Source organism: Heterodontus francisci, chromosome 38, assembly GCF_036365525.1.
Source record: "Heterodontus francisci isolate sHetFra1 chromosome 38, sHetFra1.hap1, whole genome shotgun sequence".
Taxonomy (NCBI): domain Eukaryota; kingdom Metazoa; phylum Chordata; class Chondrichthyes; order Heterodontiformes; family Heterodontidae; genus Heterodontus; species Heterodontus francisci.
This window is the reverse complement of record NC_090408.1, coordinates 9,355,057-9,378,242: the sequence shown is the minus strand read 5'-3', so window position 1 is coordinate 9,378,242 and position 23,186 is coordinate 9,355,057. Positions and strand designations below refer to the sequence as shown.

Here is a 23,186-nt window from a genome sequence, read left to right as displayed (position 1 = left end):
CTCTCTCTCTCTCTCGTAAATGTTATTACTAAGTGTTCATGAAGTAAAGTTTCTGTTAAAGGAATGTTTTCATGTCTTTCCCCCCACAATGGCAATTGCTTCTCTTTCCTCAAGTTTATTCTTTACATGTATTAATGCATACACTTGAGTCCTTTTCCTTCATTGAAATTTGTACCTTTCCTCCTTCATTGTTACTTATTTCTTTCTATTCTTATATCCTTTTTGTTCCTCTTCTGTCCCCTATCTTTCACTTCCCAATTTGGGCTCACATTTTTTTCATTTAATTGAACATTTAGCGTGTGCTATTTCCCCCTCACTACAGCTATAGCGGACGTTCCTTTTGTTCATATCTTGGGAGCATTAACACTTATTTTTGGCTAGCCTTGCCTGCCCACCACCACTGCACCCTTCAACCTCACCAGTTTAAATCCTGCCCCAGCATCCAATTAACCTCTGTATTGTTTGAGGTATTTAGAATTGTGATGCAGACAACTGAATTACTTCAGCTTCGGGTGCTTGCTCTATGAATAGCAAACATTTGAAACACCACTTAAGTGTGGTATGTGTATCCTCTCCAGCGTTCTCCCCAGATAACATTTTTTATTTTGAGCCAGGACAAGCAGTCTTCGCCCTGAACTTCACAGGACAGCAGTTCATAGAATTCAGAACCAAATGTAGACTAGGAGCTGGCACGAACAATTTATAGTCTACAAGTGGGAATAAAAAAAAATCACAATACAACTAAATTAATTGGGAAGGGAAGGCAGATGGAAATAGGAAAGAAATATTTAATTAAATGGGGGGGGCGGGGGAGAAAAACAGTGATCCCAAATTTATGGCATTATGGTAAAAGGATTAAGGAGCTGTTGTGCAGAGAACAGGTGAGAGACAAGCAATATCTGTTGCACATGTTGTGGAAAGTTAATATTTTCAATGAAAAATTTCATAAATTCATCTCTGCTCAATCTGTCAAAACTGAAAGCAAAAACATAAAACTCACTATAATGGGGTGGGCGATAAAAATAATTCTACTTGAATACAAATGTTGCTCAATGTTTAAAAACATCAACAGCAATAGCTAACACCCACCTCCTAACTTATTACCAGATGTAAACTATTGGGAGAATATCAGTCATCTGAAGAATCATGGAAGCACAATTGTGGGTACCAAACAAATCAAACTCTAGCAATTAAAATGGGCAAATGAAACCTGATAAATGGCCAATTCTGTACCATCAGCAAAGCCAAAAATACATAGATGTAATAGTAACAAAAGGCTACAATGCTTAAATATTCACTACAGGATTAGTGTCAAGAAAACACGATATACCAAATGAGAGATTTTTAATTCGTCAGTTGGAAACTTACATTAAGCTTTTAATGGAAAAAATCCTGCAGCTAACTTTTAAAAACTAGCAGCCAAGATGGCCACCACAATTTGTACCTGAAACGCCTCTTCACATTCCAAAGCCAAAGGTCTGGGCAGTATGGACCCAGAACAATGGCTTGCTCCAAGTGATTGAATTACCCAAGATTGTTTCATTAGCACAGCATGCACAGCAATCCTAACATATCGACTTTGAAAGAGCAAACCCCCCTCCAAGTGTAAATATTGGCACCCTGGGGGCTGGGGAGCTAATTCCAAACCTTGAATATTAGAAAGTTCCAGTGAATACATGGAGGCAGTCATGTGACCATCTGTCTCTCTGTGAAAGCCAAAAGATTCCTTGAAAAAAGACAGATGGGCAAGAACTCAGAATGTGCAGCAGGAGAAAGGCCGGGTGTGCCTCCCTCCCTCCCTCTCTAGATAATACAAGTTTGAACCCCGTCTGCAACTGTGGACTTTCCAAACCTACAGATTGCTACAGACAGAGTAGGGGAAGAGAGCCACCTCCAAGTCTGCCTTGAGCCAAGCAGGCCAGCCACAAAGTGCACTTTGACCAGCCAACGATTTCAGGAATACATCATCCAACTTCACAGACTGTCCATCCACAAACAGGACCGTCCCGGCAGACCCATTGTGCCAGCCTCCTCCTGCCCCACTGAACTTATTTCTTCCTATCTTGACTATCCTTTCTCCGCTGGTCCAGTCTCTTCCACCTACATCTGTGACTCTTCTGACGCCCTACGTCATTTTGACAATTTCCAGTTTCCTGGGCCCAACCGCCGCCTCTTCACTGGACGTCCAATCTCGCTACACCTCCATCCCCCACCAGGACAGTTTGAGGGCTCTCCACTTCTTCCTTGAACAGAGGCCTAACCAGTCCCCATCCACCACCATCCTCCTCCACCTGGCTGAACTTCTTCTCACATTGAACAACTTCTCCTTCAACTCCACTCACTTCCTTCAAGTAAAAGGTGTTGCTATGGGTACCCACATGGGTCCTAGTTATGCCTGTCCTTTTGTGGGATATGTCAAACATTCCTTGTTCCAGTCCTACTCAAGCCCCCTCCCCCAACTCTTTTTCTGGTATATTGATGACTGTTTCCTGCTCCCACCCCAAACTGGAAAACTTTATCAACTTTGCTTCGAGTTCCCACCTTTCTCTCACCTTTACATGGTCCATCTCCGACACTTCCCTTCCCTGACTTCTTTACCTCCATCTCTGGGGATAGGCTGACTAATATCCATTACAAGCCCACCGACTCCCACTGCTACCTCGACTACACTTCTTCACACCCTGCCTCCTGTAAAGACTCCATTCCATTCTCCCAGTTTCTCCGTCTCTGACGCATCTGCTATGATGCTACCTTCCATGACAGCGCTTCTGATATGTCTTCCTTTTTCCTCAACCGAGGATTCCCCCCCCCCCACTGTGGTTGGCAGGGCCCTCAACCATGTCTGGCCCATTTCCCGCACCTCTACCCTCACCCCTTCCCCTCCCTCCCAGAACCGCGACAGGGTTCCCCTTGTCCTCACTTTCCACCCCATCAGCCTCCATATCCAAAGGATTATCCTCCGCCATTTCTGCCACCCCCAGCGTAATGCCACTACCAAATGCATCTTCCCCTCCCTTCCAGTCAGCATTCCGAAGGGATCGTTCCCTCCGTGACACCCTGGTCCACTCCTCCATTACCCCTACCACCTTGTCCTCTTCCCCTGCAATCGCAGGAGGTGTAATACCTGCCCATTTACCTCCTCGCTCCTCACTATCCCAGGCCCCAAACACTCCCTTCAGGTGAAGCAGCTATTTACTTGTACTTCTTTCAATGTAGTATACTGTATTCGATGCTCACAATGTGGTCTCCTCTACATTGGGGAGACCAAACGCAGACTGGGTGACTGCTTTGCAGAACACCTCCGCTCAGTCCGCAAGCAGGACCCAGAGCTTCCGGTTGCTTGTCATTTCAACACTCCCCCCTGCTCTCATGCTCACATCTCTGTCCTGGGATTGCTGCAGTGTTCCAGTAAACATCAACGCAAGCTCGAGGAACAGCATCTCATCTACCGATTAGGCACACTACAGCCTGCCGGACTGAACATTGAGTTCAATAATTTCAGAGCATGACAGCCCCCCATTTTACTTTCATTTTTAGTTATTTTTTCTTCCTTTTTTTTTTACATTCTTTTTTACATTTTTTACAATCTTTTTTTTGCATTTATTTCATTTCATCTTAGTTTGTTCAGTTTGCTTACCCACTGTTTTTTTTCAGGTTTGCACTTGCTGCTGTTCAATATTCAGTGTATTCACACCTAATCTGTACTAATGCTTTGTCTTTCAACACACCATTAACATATTGTTTGCCTTTGCTCCGTGACCTTTTGGTCAGCTATGTGACCAGGTCCAATCTGCACCTTCTCCTTTGTTATCTCTTGCCCCACCTCCGCTTTATTTGCGTAGAACCTTTTACATTTCTAATATTTGCCAGTTCTGAAGAAGGGTCACTGACCTGAAATGTTAACTCTGCTTCTCTCTCCACAGATGCTGCCAGACCTGCTGAGTATTTCCAGCATTTCTTATTTTTATTTCAGATTTCCAGCATCCGCAGTATTTTGCTTTTATTCACAGACTGTGTATTTAATTTCCATTTATTCTGGACTCTAATCCAACCACAATATCTACTGTTCTCTCTGTAATCTATGTTTGTGCGCGCATGTGCGTGTGAGAGAGAGAGAGAGAGAGGGAGGGAGAATTGTGTGAACGTGTGGAGTAAATTTATTATTTTTTCCACATCAGTTTTAGATTAAGTATAATAAACTCACTTCTTTCTTTTTTAAACTCAAGAAAACCTATCCGATTGGTGCTTTTATGATCACATTAAAAAGTTAAAAGGTAAAACACTCACCGAGGTGGTAAGCAAACCACTGTTTAAAAAAGGAATAAACCCAATAAACCCTGTTGTGGTCAAATAAGAGGAAGGACAAGGAGGAAGCCTGGGACTTCCTCCTCACCTGGCCATAACACTGTACAAAACCTTGGGGTAGTTCAGGTACTGAACAAACTGGAGTAGATATACAGGATTACAATAAAATTCAGAATTCCATTGGACTCAGTTCCCAAACAATAGGTTTCTATTGCAATCTTTCCAAAAGGGAGGTTAAAATTAATTTCCCTTGATCTCCATTTTCAGCTTTACAAAATCCACATTTTCTTTGCTTCTTTTCCCCCTCCTCTGCATTTCCATATTTGTCACATTCAGACAAAATAAAAGACAAATTCACATCTGCAATCCACAAGAAGCAACCAAGTGGACCACAGTTCCTACAATTCACTCCAAGACAATCTTTTCCACAATTAAATTAAAACATTTCCTTCGAGTAATTATTTCAATTTCTTCTATTGTGCATGCTAATGAAATGACACAACTAGCTTTTATTATTCAATAATTAACCTAACCAAGCAGCTTGTGTAGGCCTTTCAATTCTAAATGAGAAACATTTCCCAACTTAAAAAGAGATTTCTCTTCAGTTCGGAGAGTTAGGTCAATGCCTCATGGTGTATGTACCAAGCATTTGACTCTTCTTGTACCTTGCCCTCTAAACTTTAGCTACAAGTTGCAGACAAAAAAAATTCTCACCATTGCCTAAACTTTGCATTTTTTCACCAGTTTTGTACAGGTATATATTTAATTCCGCATGTCTGTTGTGAAAATCTGCTGTAAGGGTTATCTTTGTGGAAATATTCTCATCTCAAGAGTAAGAGTGTTATTGAAGGCTATTTCACACATTAGTTGTTTAATACATACAAAATTGAGTTTTAAAACTGTTTAGGTTAAGAATCATAAGTTTACATCAATTTTAGTAATGTAATCTTTAATGAAGTTACACATTTCACATGAAGGGTTCTTGTAAGAAAGCAACTGAGACTGCATAAATCCCATTCAAGAAAAACAACTAACTAAAGACCCAAAAATGTGGCATTAGTTAGTTCAATTGCCTTCATAAAAATTGCAATAAGCTGGGCACATCACTAGCATAGCTCTGCTGTTAAAAGCTCACAAAATCTCTGAGGTTGACTTCTTACTGTGCAGAAGATCAGCATATACCTTAATGGGGAAAAGCTGAACCATTCACAAGTTGTTCTAATGCCATTAATTGGTTTCACTGTACACACAATAACCATTTCATCATACTCCCAAATCTTACAATTTCTAACTTCCTCACCCATTTTTCTTAATCCTCATTTAATTTATTTTCTCTTCCAGCCCTTTTTCTTGTTCTTACCTCTTCCTTCCCTTTCTTCCCTCTCTTTTAATAGATCTTCCCTTCTTCTCTTTTTGCTTTCTTCCCCTTTTCCCTCTTCCCATTACTGGTTGTGGACTGAAGGTTGAGTAAACATACAACAGTTCATTCATTCTTTCTCCATTTATTACCTTACTATATTAACTACTTTATTTGATTAAAAAATGCAACAGCAAGAATACAAACACCTTACTCCGTATTACAAGTTACAATAGCTATTATTTAGTTGATAAGCTAAAAATAGTGTCCTATAGCTGGGATTTTCAAATGAGTAGGATCCTTATAAATTCTCTTTACTTGCTATGTACTTTATTTGATCAGTTTTGGTTTTTGGAGAATGTGAGGGGCGAGAACAATGGTCGATTGTAGAATTCCCAACTTTGTATTTTAGCAATTACCATGGGGCCAGTTTGACCGGTCACATTACATCACATGGTTGTAATTCACTGTCTCTAGGATATGGCAACCAATATCAGTGGCCATAAAGTAACACCCAGAGGCACTAACTTATGAACATGCTGACAGAAAATACTTTACTCTGCTGTTTTTACAGATGATGACACATTTAAACAGATCCAACATACTCCAGTAAAATATAAAGAATTTCAACCAGCATGTTAAAACATTTGTATGTGAGTACTGCAGGAATCTAATTTTAGGGTCTTTAATTTGATGAGAACCACAGATAAGGACACACAGAACTAAAGAAAATCTTAAAACTCAAGTTATTAACTAGTGAAAAATAATGGATAACAAAATACTTGAAGTACTTAGTGACTTCATAAAGCGGCAAAACATGTACCTGTTATAGTATCGCTTTAATTTTTTTTTTAATTTTTGAATTCCTACACCCAAGGGAGATCAGGAATGGAAATCTGGAATAAGGAGCAATTGTGGTAGAACTGACAGATGTGGAAGCATTAAACATGTGAATGAGAAGCTGCACTCCTAATCATCTAAAGGTAAATCTCTGACCCAGCAGCATCCCTTTGTAATGGAATGCCAACAGGCATGCTTGTTGAAATCCTAATTCAGCTGCAGGATGAAACAAAGTAGGGGGCTCCATGACTTTCAAGAACAGAAGCTTGAAATTAAAGCAATTCCCCATTGTGGTGTTGCTAATTTCAGTCATTGGTTAGCTTCAGTTTGATTACTTTTATGTAAAAGATTTTTTCCAAGATTTCCTTTGCCATTTCAAGATCACATAGAAATAAGGGACCTGGACTCAATATCATCCACTGGACAAAAATGTTACTGGTTTCTATTTGCCCACTCTTCCCAAACCATACAGTTAATCCACAAAGTCTAGAACATGCAATTTTTGCTGAACTGAACATTTTGAATATTTCTCCACCTTGCATTCAAACCAAAGTACTGTATAGCATCGATACAAATGCAAAATACTGCAGATGCTGGCAATTTAAAATGAAAACAAAAAATGCTGAAATACTCAGGTTGGGCTAAATTTTCATGATCTTCGGTGAAAGGTCACTGACCTGAAATGTTTACTATGTTTCTCTCCCCACAGATGCTGCCAGACCTGAATATTTCCAGCATTTTCTGTTTTTATTACTTGCTTCAAGTCACTTGAAAAGCAGTTAGTCCACAAGGCTTTTTTTTTTAAAAACATACATCATTCTTGCAACCTGTCACTGGCCAGCACAGCATTTATTCATCATTTTCTTGAGAGCAACTAAGGATGGGCATGAGCTGCATGCTTGAACTGCTGCAGTCCATTGGTGAATGGACACAATGTAGTGTGTTCCAGGAATTTGGAGTTGATGGTGTTCCCAAACTCCTGCTGCCCTTGCCCTTCTAGATAGCAGAAATTGTGGGTTTGGGAGGTGCTGTTGAAGAATCCTTGGCGAGTTGCTACAGTGCATTCTATAGATAGAACGCACTGTCGCTCCCACGTGCCAACGGTGGCGGGAGTGGGAGTTTGAGATGGTGGAATGTCTGCCTTGACCTGGATAGCGTCAACCTTCCAGAGTGTTGCTGCAGCTGCATCCATCCAGTCAAATGGAAAGTATTCCATCACGCTGCTGCCTTATGCTTTGTCAGTGGTAGAGATACTTTGGGGAATGTTGTGCTCTAGCCGCCACAATATTCACGTAGTTGGTTCAGTTGAGTTTCTGGTCAACGATAACCCTCAGGATTTCAGTGAAGGAGAATTCGGCAATGGTAGTGACACTGAATGTCAGAGAACTGGTAGACTCTCCTGTTGACAAGGGTCATTGCCTGACACAAGTGGCAAGTAACATGTTCAGCACACACATCAGTCTAAGCCTGATGTTGCCCAGATCTTGCTGCATGTGGATACAGACTGCTTCATTATCCGAGGAATTGCAAATGGAACTGAACACTGCCATCAGTAGTAAACAGTAACACTTCTGACCTTCTGATGGAGGGAAGGTCATTGATGAAGAAGCTGACAATAGCTGGGCCTAGTACGATGTGCTGAGGAATTCCTACAACGATGTCCTGGGGCTGCGATAATTGGCCTCGAGTAACCACAACCATCTTCTTTGCTAGGTACAACTGTAGCCACTGGAGAGTTTACCACCTTATTCCCATCGACTTTAGTACAATTGGTCAAATGCTGCCTTGATGTCAAGGACAGTCACACTCACCTCAGGAATGCAGCTCTTTTATCCATGTTTGGATCAAGATTGCAAGAAGTCCTGGAGTGGTCCTGGTGATACCCAAACAGAGCTTTGGTGAGCCGCTTGATGCTCCTTCCATTGCTTTGCTGATGGAATAGAATTTGGCTAGGTTGGTTTTGTCCTGCTTTTTGTGAATAGGGTGCACCTGGGCAAGTTTCCACTCTGTCAGGTAGATGACAGTGTTGCAGCTGTACTGGAACAGCTTGGCTACAGGTGTGGCTAGTTGTAAAGCAGAGGTCTTCAGAATGTTGTTGTCTGTGTCCAGAGTGCTCAACTGTTTCATGATATCGTAGGAGTGAATCAAATTGTCTGAAGACTGGCATCTGTGATTTTAATTTTATTAATTCATTCATGGGATGTGGGCATCACTGGCAATGCCAGCACTTATTGGTCATCCCTACTGGTGCTTGAGAAGGCAGTGGTGAGCTGCTTTCTTGAACTGCTGCAGTCCATGTGGTGAAGGTGTGTTAGGCAGGGAATTCCAGGATTTTGAGCCAGTGACAATGAAGGACCATCGATACGTGTCCAAGTCAAGTTGGAGGAGAACTTGGGGGTAGTGGTGTTTCCACGCGCCTGGTGCCATTCTCCTTCTAGGTGGTAGATGTCATGGGTTTGGGTGATGGGGACCTAAGGAGGAAGCCAAGAAGGATCATTCACTCAGCATTTCTGACTGAAAATAGTTGAGTGCTTCAACCTCTTCTTTTAAACTCATGTGGTTGAGCTTCACCATCATTGAGGATGGGGATGTTCTTGGAGTCTCCTCTGGCCATTAGTTGCTTAATTGTCCACTTCATTCTTGATTGGATGCAGCAGGACTAGAGAGCTTTCATCTGATCGATTGTGGGATCGCTTAACCCTAACATGTATGTCGTCTTCTGCTGTAGTTTCAACAAAGCTGGAGCCTCATTTTTATGTATTCCTAGTACAGCTCCTCTACCCATCTGGTTTGATGGTAATGGTAGAGTGAGGCATATGCCAAGCCAAGAGTTACAAATTATAGCACAATACAATTCTGCTGCTGATGACCCACAGCACCTTATGAATGCCCAGCTTTAAGCTGCTATATTTATTCTGAATCTATCCCATTTAGCATAGTAGTACCACACAACATGATGGATGGTGTCCTCAGTGTGAAGCCAAGATTTGGTCACCATAAGGACTGTACCAGTGGCCACTCCTATCAATACTGCTGTGGACAGATGCATCCATGATAGGCAGATTGGTGAGGGTATTCCTTTGTGTTGCTCTATCAGCTTTTTCTAGCCCAGCTTGTAAACAATATTATTTGGGACTCTGTCACTTCGGTCAGTGGTGGTACTATCGGGCCACTCGATGAATATTGAAGTCCCCCAGATTCTGTGCCCTTGCTGCCCTCAGCATTTCTTCCAAGTGGTGTTCAACTTACTAATTCATCATCTGACGTCATGAGACTTCATGGGGTCTGGAGTCAACTTTGAGGACTTGCATTGCAACTATCTCCCAACAGTATATCACTGTGTCCCCACCTCTGGTGGGGCTATCTTGCTGGAGGGACAAGACACCCAGAAATAGTGATGGCGAAGTCAGAGGTGTTGGCTGAAAGGCATGTTTCTGAGAGTATGACTATATCAGGCTGTTGCTTGACTAGTCTGTGGGACAGCTCAAATGATCTTTGGCACCAGTCCCTAAATGTTAGAGAGGACTTTGCAGCATCAACTGGGCAAGGTGTGTCATCTCTGTCTCCGAACCAGAGTGGTTTGTCCAGTTTTATGCTTACTTTTTTTTGCAGTAATTTGATGTAACCGAGTGGCTTGCTAGGTCAGTTCAAAGGGCAGTTCAGAGTCAATCACAATGGTGTGGGATTGGAGTCACAAGGGCCTGTTGCTGTGCTGTATATCCTATGTAATCTTGAATACTATTCCCACCACCATTGGATGTGAAAATAAGCAGTTATAGCACCTCCTGACCAACCAGGAGAATTGACAGAAAATGAGAAAAACAAGAGCACTGTTTTCCCCAACTGGAATGGAAAGCAAAGCTGAAGGCTTTTTAGCAAGTTACTACCCATGCCATTCAATGGGTATTGGTGTACCTTTTGCTGGTAAATGTTTGGTGAAAAAGGTTTTGGCAAATGTCCTTGAATGATAAATCCTGAGATATTTAATTTCTCGTACAAATTTGTTTGAGTGGAACAGACTGGGTAAGGACTGCGGCTTTCTTTCCATAAAGGATATTAGTTTTCAGATGGGTTTTGACAACAATGTGACAGTTGCATGGCCACTTTTACTGAGCATGAGATATTTATAGAGAGAGATATTCATATTCAAACAGCAATGGTAGGATTTGAACTCACTGGATTATTAGTCCAGGCCTCTGGATTACTAGTCCAGTAACAACCAACTATTTCACTCAAACAAATTTGTATGAGAAATTAAATATCTCAGGATTTATAATTCAAGGACATTTGCCAAAACCTTTTTTACCAAACATTTAGCAGCAAAAGTTATAAATCCCTTCCATTGGTAATAAATTTTAGAAGCCTAACCTGTCGAGGCAGTGTTGAAACAAAGGTAAAACCTAGGAAAGTAACATATACAAGAGAGTGCATGAAAGTCAGAAGCACATCTTCAGTGTTCCTTACTAGATATGGGCCTGAACAAACTTCCCACACACTAAATCTTCAAAGATTGCCAGTTTACATTTTCTTCTCCAATTTCCAGCTCCTGGCCTGACTTTTCTTGTTTGATCAGATTCTGAGTTTTGCCCAAGGTACAGCAATACCCATTGAACGGCATGGGTACTAACTTGCTAAAGGTAATGTATGCCTTCACCTTTGCTTTCCATTCCAGCTGGGGAAAACAGTGCTCTTGTTTTCCTTCGTTTTTTTCTGTCAATTCTCCTGGTTGGTCAGGTGGTGATATATCACATCCAATGGTGGTGGAAACAGCATGAAAGATTACACAGGATACACAGCACAGCAACAGGCCCTTTGACCCAACCAGTCCACGCTGGCATTTATGCTCCACTTGAGCCTCCTCCTATCTTTCCTCATCAAAATTTATGAGCATAACCCTCTATTCCCTTCTCCCTCATATCCTTGTCTAGACCCCCCTTAAATGCATCTATAGTATTTGCTTCAACCACTCCCTGGTAGTTCCATGTTTTTACCACTCTGGGTAAAGAAGCTTCTTCTGAATTCCCTATTGTATTTCTTGGTGACTATCTTATATTGATGGCCTCTAGTTATGCTCCTAACCACAAGTGGAAATATTATTGGTGAATCCATTCTATCAAAAGGTTTCAATTTTCAAGACCTCTATTAGGTCATCCTGAAGAGAAAAGAGACACAGCCTGTTCATCCTTTCCTGATTGTGTACACCCTCGCATTTCTGGTATTATCCTTACAAATCTTAGCTGCACCTCTCCAGTGTCTCTATACCCTTTTTATAATATGCCAACCAGAATGGCACACAGTATACTCAAAAGAGTGGTCTAACCAAGGTTCGATACAGGTTTAGCACAACTTCCCTACTTTTCGATTCTATCCTGCTTTATGGCCTTTCTACCCTGTGGCACAACTTTTAGCAATTGGTATATTTGAAAAGACTTTCATATTAAGCCTGCATACTGAAATTTAAAATAAAGATTGCATCAACAATAGCATAAAAACAGAAAACATTTTTTTTCCATTCCACTTTTGATCAAGATAACTTCAGACACATCTGCAGAAGAAAACTGTACCATCATTCAGGACAACATTTTACACTAATATAAATTGCATTTAAAGTGTATGCCAATATGTTTTGTTGAACGATAATTTTCTTTAATTCACTGACTGGAGATCTGAATTTCTATTTTTTTTTTCAAAAAGACATTTTAAAAAGACAAGCTGTCAGCAAAGTCATCCTTTCAGCTTAAAATGATCACCTAGCTTGCTACACTGTATCCTACATTGCAAAGGACTTTGAGGAGACACACAAAATGTCTGCTAATTTCCCAGCAAGAACCAAGACCCAGGAAGTATTATGGGTATTAGCTATGAGGAGAGGTTGGATAATCTTGGATTGTTTTCACTGGAACGACGGAGGTGGAAGGGCGGCCTGATAGAGGTTTACAAAGTTATGAGTGGTATGGACAGAGTGGATAGTCAGAAGCTTTTTCCCAGGGTGGATGAGTCAGTTACTAGGGGACAGAGGTTTAAGGTGCGAGGGGCAAAGTTTAGAGGGGACGTGCTAGGCAGGTTTTTTTTTTTTTTAAAAACAGAGGGTGGTGAGTGCCTGGAACTTGCTGCCGGGGGAGGTGGTGGAAGCAGGTACGATAGCGACGTTTAAGAGGCATCTTGACAAATACATGAATAGGATGGTAATAGAGGGATACAGACCCCGGAAGTGCAGAAGGTTTTAGTTTAGACAGGCATCATCATGATCGGCGCAGGATTGGAGGCCGAATGGCCTGTTTCTGTGCTGTACTGTTCTTTGTTCCTTGAGGTTTAAAGGAACTACCTGTTTTCTTAGCAAGCGTAGAAATACTGCTAACTGCTATGCTTGAATCAGAGTGACTGTCATGTGACAAGCCCCTCCCCATCTGTGGTTTTCAGTTGGCGTTTTCTCTACAGCAAAGGAGAAGCAACTGGACTCTGACATGAGCCGACCACAAGTGGGGGTGTCTCTCTTTTCCACTCCAGCTTGAAAGATTTCAAATCCTTCTTGCTGACTGATACCTTTGCATACTTCAGCTACCATCCAAAACCCCGCTGGAGGAAATCATCCGCATCGCTATCTCCAAGAGACTCACTGAAGCTACCTCTTCAAACTAAAAGCCTTAGGACCACTGAATTCAGCTAGAAGCCAGTCAATCACCAAACTTCACAGACTGTATACCTTTTTATGGAATCTAACTCAACCAATCTACCTTTCCCTCTCTGTAACCTATTTGTGTGTGCGTAAATCTCTAGTGTGTGCGTGAGTGAAAATTGGCGCATTGTTTTTTATTTTATTAGTTTGGTTTAGGTACAATAAAGTTCACCTCTTTCTTCATTTCCTCAAGAAAACTTGTCTGATTACTTACTTGCTATGACCATAACAAGAACCAAACATCTACTGAATTGGCCACTACATCCACTTTAAGAACTAAACCTGTTGTGGTCAAACAAGGAGGGGGAAAAGAGTGACACCCTTCTGCCCCTCCTCACTTGACCGTAACAAAAGTCATATTATTGCAGTGTGATTTGAGCAATCTGAGGGCTCTAATCTAGTTAACAGACTCAGTTCAGATGCAAAAATGCTTCAAACTGTACATTGAAAGAATTCCAGAAACTGACACTGAACAGGCTGCATTATCTCAATAACTCATCACTTGCAAGGCTACATTAACTCTTCTGTCAGACTGGCCAATAGAATAATCTGGCCTTACGTACTGCAGAGCATTTTGCAAGAATACTTTGAGAGTAAATATAGTTCACAAAACAGTCATCAAATTATTGGTTGCGTATATATCAGATAGAGTTTACAGCTTCAAACTCTTGCTCAACATCTTGCAGGATACTGCGCGTCTGGTGGGTGACTCATCCTGATCTTGTCTTCGACCATCAACAAACCTGTGAAAGGGGTGAGTAGATAGCAATGTGGCAGAATTTGCCCCTTCCTGCTCTCTAGCTTGGGGCACCCTCCCGTGTTCTGGGTCAGATCATCTAATTCAACACAGAACAAGGATCAGAGCTGGGGCCTCAGCATCAAACCAAAAAAAAAAATATATATATATATATATTAAATAATCACTGAGAAGCTGCATTGCTGGTTGAAGAAACTGCCTTTATTTGGCACTATGAAGTTTATGGAATCCGTTGAATCAGTTCATTTTCTGACATTTGGCTCAACAAAATGTCAGAAGAAATTAAACAGATTCAGGAGATTCCTTAAACTTCAGATTGTACATTATGTCAAGTCAAATTAGTCATCAGGCAGCAACATAGCTGCACAGTTTTATCTATTTGGGTTAATTTTGTTCATAAGTACTTAATTCAAAGTTCAGTAATGGTATAATAGGAAATTAAATTTTATTGTAATAACCCACTTAGCAAAAGCAGAATTATAGGAAGATACTTGCACATTAAATCAGAAATCTTTCAGACAGGTTTTTGGGATGGAGAAGCATTAATGGATAAAACACAAAAATATTCAACAATAGTCAAATGTTTTTGGAAAGAGATTAGACTCCTAAAACCAGGGTAAAGGCAACACTTGGAGCTTGGAATAAAAGACCTTATTCTCAAAGGATTTTCAGACAGAAGCACATAACACCAGCATTCATTTTTAACAGCACCCTTCACAGTTAAAATGGCTGAAGATGCTTAATAAGAGCAGACACTGAACAGAAATAGTAGAGTTAAGAAAGAAGAAATATCATGGTTGAGAGATTGTGAAGTGCAGGAGAGAAGTGGAAAAGTGAAAAGAGATTTAAAGAGGAAGTTCTATCAGAAGGCCTGAGGTTATCCAATTTGGTAGCAAAAACAGGAAGGCAGATTATCTGAACGGCTTTAACTAAGAGAGGGGAATATGCAGTGAGACCTGGATGTTCTCGTACACCAGTTGCTGGACGTAAGCATGCAGGTTCAACAGGCGGCAAAAAAGGCAAATGGTATGTTGGTCTTTATTCTTTTTTTCCTTTTGGGCCTCCTTATCTCGAGAGACAATGGATACGCGCCTGGAGGTGGTCAGTGGTTTGTGAAGCAGCGCCTGGAGTGGCTATAAAGGCCAATTCTAGAGTGACAGGCTCTTCCACAGGTGCTGCAGAGAAATTTGTTTGTCGGGGCTGTTGCACAGTTGGCCTTTATAGCGAGAGGATTAGAGTACAGGAGCAGAGATGTCTTGCTGCAATTATACAGGGCCTTGGTGAGGCCACACCTGGAATATTGTGCGCAGTTTTGGTTTCCTTATCTGAGGAAGGATGTTCTTGCTATAGAGGGAGTGCAGCGAAGGTTTACTAGACTGATTCCTAGGATGGCGGGACTGACGGATGAGGAGAGATTGAGTCGGTTAGGATTATATTCGCCGGAGTTTAGAAGAGTGAGGGGGGTTGGGGGGAAGATCTCATAGAAACCTATAAAATTCTAACAGGACTTGACAGGGTAGATGCAGGAAGGTTGTTCCCGATGGTGGGGGAGTCCAGAACCAGGGGTAAACCTTTCAAGACTGAGATGAGGAGAAATTTCTTCACCCAGGAGTGGTGAGCATGTGGAATTCACTACCACAGAAAGCAGATGAGGCCAAACATTGCATGTTTTCAAGAAGGAGTTAGATATCGCTCTTGGGTCTAAAGGGATCAAAGGGTATGGGGCGAAAGCGGGAACAGGTTACTGAGCTGGATGATCAACCATGATCATAATGAATGGTGGAGTAGGCTTGAAGGGCTGAATGGCCTACTCCTGCTCCTATTTTGTATGTATATATGTATAAGTAGCTGAAGCTCAGTCACTGATAAGAGAAGCAGTGGGAGAGGAGGCAACACAGGAGGGAAGGACACAGCCCCAAAGGCTGGAGCAGTTGTAAAGGTAGGAATTAGACACAAGGCAGTTGTAAATAAAGAATGATTTGAATTTGTTGCACTGGATGATAGGGAGCCAGCAGAGGTTATGAAAACAATGGCAATAGGTGAGCAGGACTTGGTGTGGGAATGAATGTCGACGGTAGAATTTTGAACCAGTTAGAGCTGGCATACAGCAAAACTCAGGAGGATGGTGAAATGGGTGCTGGAAAACTTGAGTCTTCAAGGTAACTAGAGCACACATTAGGGTTTCAGTAGCAATGAGGGGGAGGTAGGGCAGAGGCCTGCGACTTTAGACGTGGAAACACGCGGTCTTGATGGAGTTTAAAGCTCAGCTAAGGACGCAGCCCGAGCAAGCAGCTGGGGAGGAGGAACTGAGTCAGGGGAAAAGTTGTGGAGTAGCCATGTTGAGGTGACCATAGCTATGTATGGGATTTTCCATATCCTGGGATATCCTCAATGATGGGGGAGCCCAGCACATCAGTGCGAAAGATAAGGCAGAAGCATTTGCAACAATCTTCAGCCAGAAGTGCAGAGTTGATGATTCATCTCGGCCTCCTCCTGAAGTCCCCAGCATCACAGATGCCAGACTTCAGCCAACTCGATTCACTCCGCGTGATATCAAGAGACAACTGAAGGCACTGGATACTGCAAAAGCTATGGGCCCTGACAATATTCCGGCAATAGTACTGAAGACCTGTGCTCCAGAACTTGCCATGCCCCTAGCCAAGCTGTTCCAGTACAGCTACAACAGTGGCATCTACCCTGCAATGTGGAAAATTGCCCAAATATGTCCTGTACACAAAAAGCAGGACAAGTCCAACCCGGCCAATTACCGCCCCATCAGCCTACTCTCAATCATTAGTAAAGTGATGGAAGGTGTCATCGACAGTGCCATCAAGTGGCACTTGCTTAGCAATAACCTGCTCAGTGAGGGTTCCGCCAGGGCCACTCAGCTCCTGACCTCATTACAGCCTTGGTTCAAACATGGACAAAGAAGCTGAACTCAAGAGGTGAGGTGAGAGTGACTGCCCTTGACATCAAGGCAGCATTTGACCGAATATGGCCTCAAGGAGCCCTAGCAAAACTGAGGTCAATGGGAATCAGGGGGAAACCCTCCGCTGGCTGGAATCATACCTAGTGCAAAGGAAGATGGTTGTGCTTGTTGGAGGTCAATCATCTGAGCTCCAGGACATCACTGCAGGAGTTCCTCAGGGTAGTGTCCTAGGCCCAACCATCTTCAGCTGCTTCATCAATGACCTTCCTTCAATCATAAGGTCATACAGCAATGCACCAAGGCTCCTTAGACAGCACCTTCCAAACCCGCGACCTCTACCAACTAGAAGGACAAGGGCAGCAAATGCAAGGGAACACCACCACCTGCAAGTTCCCCTCCAAGTCACACACCATCCTGACTTGGAACTATATTGCCGTTCCTTCATTGTCGCTGGATCAAAATCTTGGAACTCCCTTCCTAACAGCACTGTGGGTGTACCTACCCCAAATGGACTGCAGCGGTTCAAGAAGGCAGCTCACCACCACCTTCTCAAGGGCAATTAGGGATGGGCAATAAATGCTGGCCTGGCCAGCAACGCCCACATCCCATGAATGAATTTTTAAAAAAGCTGGAGTGGGGGTGGGGGTGGAGGAAGATGCAAAACCATTCAAACACAGTCAAGGTAGATTTGACTATTTTTTATTCATTCATGGGATGTGGGCTTCGCTGGCTAGGCCAGCATTTATTACCCATCCCTGATTGCCCTCGAGAAGGTGGCGAGCTGCCTTCTTGAACCACTGCAGTCCATGTGAGGTAGGGACACCCACTGTGCTGTTAGGAAGGGAGTTCCAGGATTTTGACCCAGTGACAGTGAACATAGGTAAGTAGCCAGTTGTCTTCAGACTGGATGGCATGAAGATGAGGATATACCCAAACAAAGTGGGAGGGAAGTTCCTAAGTGGCTTGGAGGGATGAGAGCATCCCAGACGGAACCAAAGGCACTGTTGAGTCACAGCACAGTGGTGGGTGCAGGATCAGAGATTTTAAAAAAGCTTTGATTATTTTGCCTTTCTGGATAAGGAGGCTGGCATACAGACATTGCTTCCTGTGACCGAATGCAAAAGCAATTACAACATCTGCTCTACTCATCAGTAGAACAGAACAGGACCAATAGAAACCAGTAATTGTACACATCTCCCTCTGTAATAGTGAGGTACCTAATCCTTTGCTAACTTTTAGAATAAATGGACATTGAGAGACTGTTAACAGGTACACTTGCTAATCATGATTTTTAAAAATTCTTTCATGGGATGTGAGCATTGCTGGCAAGGCCAGCATTTGTAGCCGATCCCTAATTTCCCTGGAGAAGGTAATATTGTTTGCCATATAAATATATACTTGATTGTTATATTTTTTGATTAGGGAAAAAACATTTCAGTCCCTGATATTCTTTCCTGAGACTAAAGCAGTGCTTGAAGTTTCACAAATTACCCAGAGCTAAGCTGTTCTCTTACCTTGATTGGCCAGATGTGGAGGAGGAGGATAATGATGATGGTATTTCTGGGAGGTTCTCTTCTGTGCATTGAACAGGATACACCTCTGTTAAACTGCTCAAGTTGGGAGATGCTGTACAAAGAATAGGTACATAAATTATATAGTGCAGTACCCAACATGTAGTATTACGAAGGAGGTTAATATAGTATTGCTATTATACCTTCTATTCTTCATAGAAGTCATGAATAAGGTCAGCCGGATGGTGAAATGATTAGTGTCAGCAGGGGCTCAGTGCACTCTTGCCTCAGATTAAGAAAGTTGTGGGGCCCTCTTGAGATTTGAGCATATAATCCAGGCTGACACTTCATGCAGTTAGAGGGACTGCTGCACTGTCTGAGGTGTGCTCTTTTGGATGAGACCTTAAACTGTGGGTCCATCTTCCCTCTCAGGTGGATGCAAACGATCTCATGGCACGGTGTTCTGGTCAATATTTATCCTTGAACCAACATCACAAACTGATTATCTGGTCATTATTACATTTTTAAGGGACCTTGCTGTGTGCAAATTGGCTGCTGTATTTCCTACGTTACAACAGAAGTACTTCATTGGTTGGAAAGAACTTTGGGATATGCTGAATTTGTGAAAGGCAATCTATAAATTCAACTTTTTCTTTAAATATACTCTGATTCTTACTCAAGAAGAAATGTTTTATATTTAAAGTTATTTGAAGCTACTGTTAACCCAGTTAAAATAGGGTAAACTTCATTACAAATCAACAGAACACTCATTTTTTGAAAATATGTATTTTAAAAGTTAGTTGCTGCAACTATGAACACTTGGATTGGATAACAGAGATATGAGCACATACTCTCCATCTTACCAAATTCAGTTGTGCGTTCCACAGGAGACACTGTAGATATCACATTCTCCCACAGGAAGCATGAGAGGGATGGGAGGGAAGGACACAAAATTGGTGTATTTTAACACATCACCCAATGGCCAGCCTTAGAATGACACTGCCAAAGGTACACCTCTAGGTCACACACCCTCTGGCAACAAGGCAAAATAAATAGCAACCAATTTTCAAACTGGATGGATTGTCAAGCAAAATCATATTGTCAATTGGTTTTCTTTAAATGATAATACATCACCACATGTAATTCTCTGATCAAAACACAGAAATCGAGTCATTGAATCCTTATTTATTTGGCCAAACATTTTTTTTTTTAAGTAAAGTTACATACTAACGATACTTTATTTTAAAAAAGCAATAAAGGTTTAAAGCTGGAATAATTGAGTTATAAATTAATATTTTATATTACTGCAGGGATTTGTAAGGCGACCAAGAATGCTGCTCTCCAAAATTCATCTTTTAAGTAGCATCATGGCCTTGCAAACTGGAAAAGTGTTTTGCAAGGCAGCCTTAAACCCAATGAAGGCTGCCGCCAGCAAAATCACAAAACCGTCAAAGTGCGATTAGGATATTCACGGATTCAAAATAAGATAAAGCTTGCAGAATTTGTTCATTCAACTACTGCTTTAACAACTTTTATAACACTTGCATAACTTCGGGTCAGCGCAAGGTATTTTCTTTTGAATCCAATGATAAAGACGAGTTCTATTGATGTCTCTAAGCATCCATCACATTGATACACCAGAGGAATAGAGGGATCCGCTCTTGCTATTTTCTGAAGTAGGAGCTGACAGATCAAACTTGACCAAAGCCATTGTAGTCTATGACCACTGACAAGTAATTGTCAATGGTGAGGGACTTGTTGACATCAGTGCTGCCCAAGGCTTCAAGACATGGGGTACTGTCTTTCCTAGAAAGACAGCCACAAATACACATGTACAGCAACAAAACTACCGAAACAGAAAATAACCTCATTAGTACTTGGCTTTTAGCTGATACCATCAGTTCTCTATAAGCACTAAGTGTGACAACTCAGAACACTGTCCTCTTGTGGCTTATGTAGCTCAAATTGAAAAAAATTCTGATCACCCCAGAGGCTCAGCCATTAAACGGTTTGATATCAAGAAGCTCAAGTCACCATCAGTAAAATGTAATTTCAAAGGTGAGCTGTCCAATCACTTCTGGACACTGGCAGAACCTCCAGGTGATGCGGGGACAGAATGGACCGAGTAGGATCAAGTGAATCAGTGATGAGATGCTTGATTTGGTTGAGCTCTATCAACGCAATATTAAACAGCTTCCACAGCTCAGGGCACAAAGACGATAGAAAAAGAGACAACGGGGCCTAACAGCATGACTTGAAAAGGTAGAAACAGCAGCATAGCAGGACATCCAAACATCATATGCAATAGCGAAGAGACTGCAGAGAAATAAATGCCAGCCCTCAAGTGGCCCCATAGTAGTCACCAATGGAGCCCGGCTAACCTATTACAATAACCAACTGGAGCCAGAGGCTGCTCATACCGACATGCAGAGTTCAACCTTCAGGAACTCATCAATGGAGTCAAAAATGCAAGGTTGGCTCATCAGTTTCCAGCAAACCAGTCATCCTGAGGGAGATTAAGAAGCCTTAACCAAATTGAAGAGTGGTAAAGCACCCTTCATATGTGATGACATTCCAGAATCCTGGCAAAACTTTGAAGATGCTATTAGTTGCCTATTTACACAAGGATGGAGTGAAGAAACTATCCCATCAGTGGTGTCATGGAATCCTTGTGTTTTACAAAGGCAAAGGATCCAAAACAGATTACAACGATAGGGGTAATAAAAACAGAAAGTGCTGGAAATACTCAGGTCAGGCATCATCTATGGAGAGAAACAGAGTTAACGTTTCAGGTCTGTGATCAGCAAGCCAGAAATCACATGCCCTGCTGAAAAAATCCGACATCTATATTATACAGCAGCGAGAGCTAGAAGTAACCCACCATCTTCAACAGAACCTTCAATCAAGAAACAAATTTACAACCATCTCAGGCCTGCATCCATCTAGAACTTGATTCTCAAGAGAATTCAACAGGTTTATGATAACCTTTGCCTCCAATGAAAGCCACCTTCCTTTTTCCCTTCTCTATCCGTTTTTCTTTGTGTGTATGTATGTGCGCGCGCACGTGCAAATGCGTGAATGGATGCAGTTGTGACAGTATCGGGATAAGGTGTATTGATCAATAAACAACAGACACAAAGTATTTGGTTAATTTCTCTGCCTTATTCCCCACTATAAATTCTCATGACTCCACTTGTAATGGACCCACATTTGTCTTTGCTAATATTTTCCTCTTTACATACCTACAGATGCTTCTACAGTCCATTTTAAGTTTCTCACTAGTTTACTCTCACATTCTATTTTTCCTTTCTCAATCTTTTTCTTGGTCCTCCTTTGCAGAATTCTGAAATGCTCCCAATCCTCAGGCTAACCATTTTTTTGGGGGAACTTTATACGCCTCTTCCTTTGCTCTCATACAATTCTCGATTTCTTCCATTAGCGACGGTTGGAACACTTTTCTTGCTGGGTTTTTGTGCAATAAAGAAATGTATTTTTGTTGTAAACTATGTATTAGTTCTTTAAATGTTAGCCATTGCCTGTTTACTATCATACCTTTTAACATAGTTTCCCAATCCACCATAGCCAATTTGCCCTCGTACCTTCATAGTTTCCTTTGCTTATAATTAAGACTCTAGCTTCTGACTGAACTACATCACTTTCAAATTTAATGTAAAATTCCGACATATTATGGTCACTCTTTCCAAAGGCTCCTTGACAACAAAATTCATCAGCCCTTTTTCATTGCACAATACTAGATCTAAATAGCTCGTTCCCTAGTTGGTTCCTCAACGTACTGCTCTAGAAAACCATCTCGCATACATTCCAATTCTTCCTCCACAACTTTAGTACTAATTAAGTTTACCCAGTCTATATGTAGATTGAAATCCATGATTACTGTATTACCCTTGTAATACACATCTCTAATTTCATGACTTATGCAGTGATTTACATTACCACTGCTGTTTGGCGACCTATAAGCAACTTCAACCAATGTTTTCTGCCCCTTGCTGTTTCTTAGTTCCACCCAAACTGATTCTATGCCTTGATCTTTAGAACTTAGGTCATCTTTCACTACCGTACTAATGCCCTCATTGATCAACAGAGCTACACCACCACCTTTTCCCAGCTTCCTGTCTTTCCTGAATGTCACGTATCCTTGGATATTCAGTTCCCAGCTTTGGTTTCCTTGTAGCCACATCTCTGTAATGGCTCAGGTCATACATATGAATTTCTATTTTAGCTGACAATTCATCTGTTTTATTGCAAATGCTGTGGGCATTCAGATACAGAGCACTCAATACAGCTTTTTTATACTTCTTTCTACGGTTTTCTGGCCCCATCTGCTGGCACACTCAAGTTTGGAATCACTGTCTCTTCCTGCCATGCTCTTATCACCATTATCTTTATTGATCTATTTTGTCATTTCCTTTTAATTTACTCAATCTTCCCCGACATGATCCCTTCCCTCCTCCATTTAGTTAAAAGCCCTCTCTACTTCCCTGGTTATATGACTAGCTAGAACACCGGTCCCAGCATGGTTCAGGTGAAGTCTGTCCCAATGGTACAGCCTCCACTTTCCCCATTACTGCTGCCAGTGCCCCACAAACGGAACCCACTTCTCCCACACCAGTCTTTGAGCCACACATTCATCTCTCTCTAATCTTATTTACCCTCTGCCAATTTGCACGTGATTCAGGTAATAATCCAGAGATTACCTTGAGGTTCTGCTTTTTAATTTAGCACCTATGCAGAACCTCTTTCCTAGTCCCATCTATGTCGTTGGTACCTACGTGAACCACGACCACTGGATC

General features: G+C 41.8%; 1 protein-coding gene across 7 annotated transcripts in view; it reads right to left on the bottom strand.

Moving 5' to 3' along the window:
- Positions 1–23,186, bottom strand: part of zfand6 (zinc finger, AN1-type domain 6) — a 63,606-nt gene that overhangs the window by 9,615 nt on the left and 30,805 nt on the right. For 6 of the 7 annotated variants that reach the window (XM_068017707.1, XM_068017705.1, XM_068017706.1 and 3 more), the window contains 2 exons: positions 18,379–18,490; positions 5,666–5,761 (listed from right to left, as the gene is read on the bottom strand). In XM_068017707.1, coding sequence (XP_067873808.1) covers positions 5,666–5,761; positions 18,379–18,490 — 208 coding nt within the window. The remainder of the gene's footprint in view (positions 1–5,665; positions 5,762–18,378; positions 18,491–23,186) is intronic. The other variant, XM_068017711.1, reaches the window with a different exon arrangement.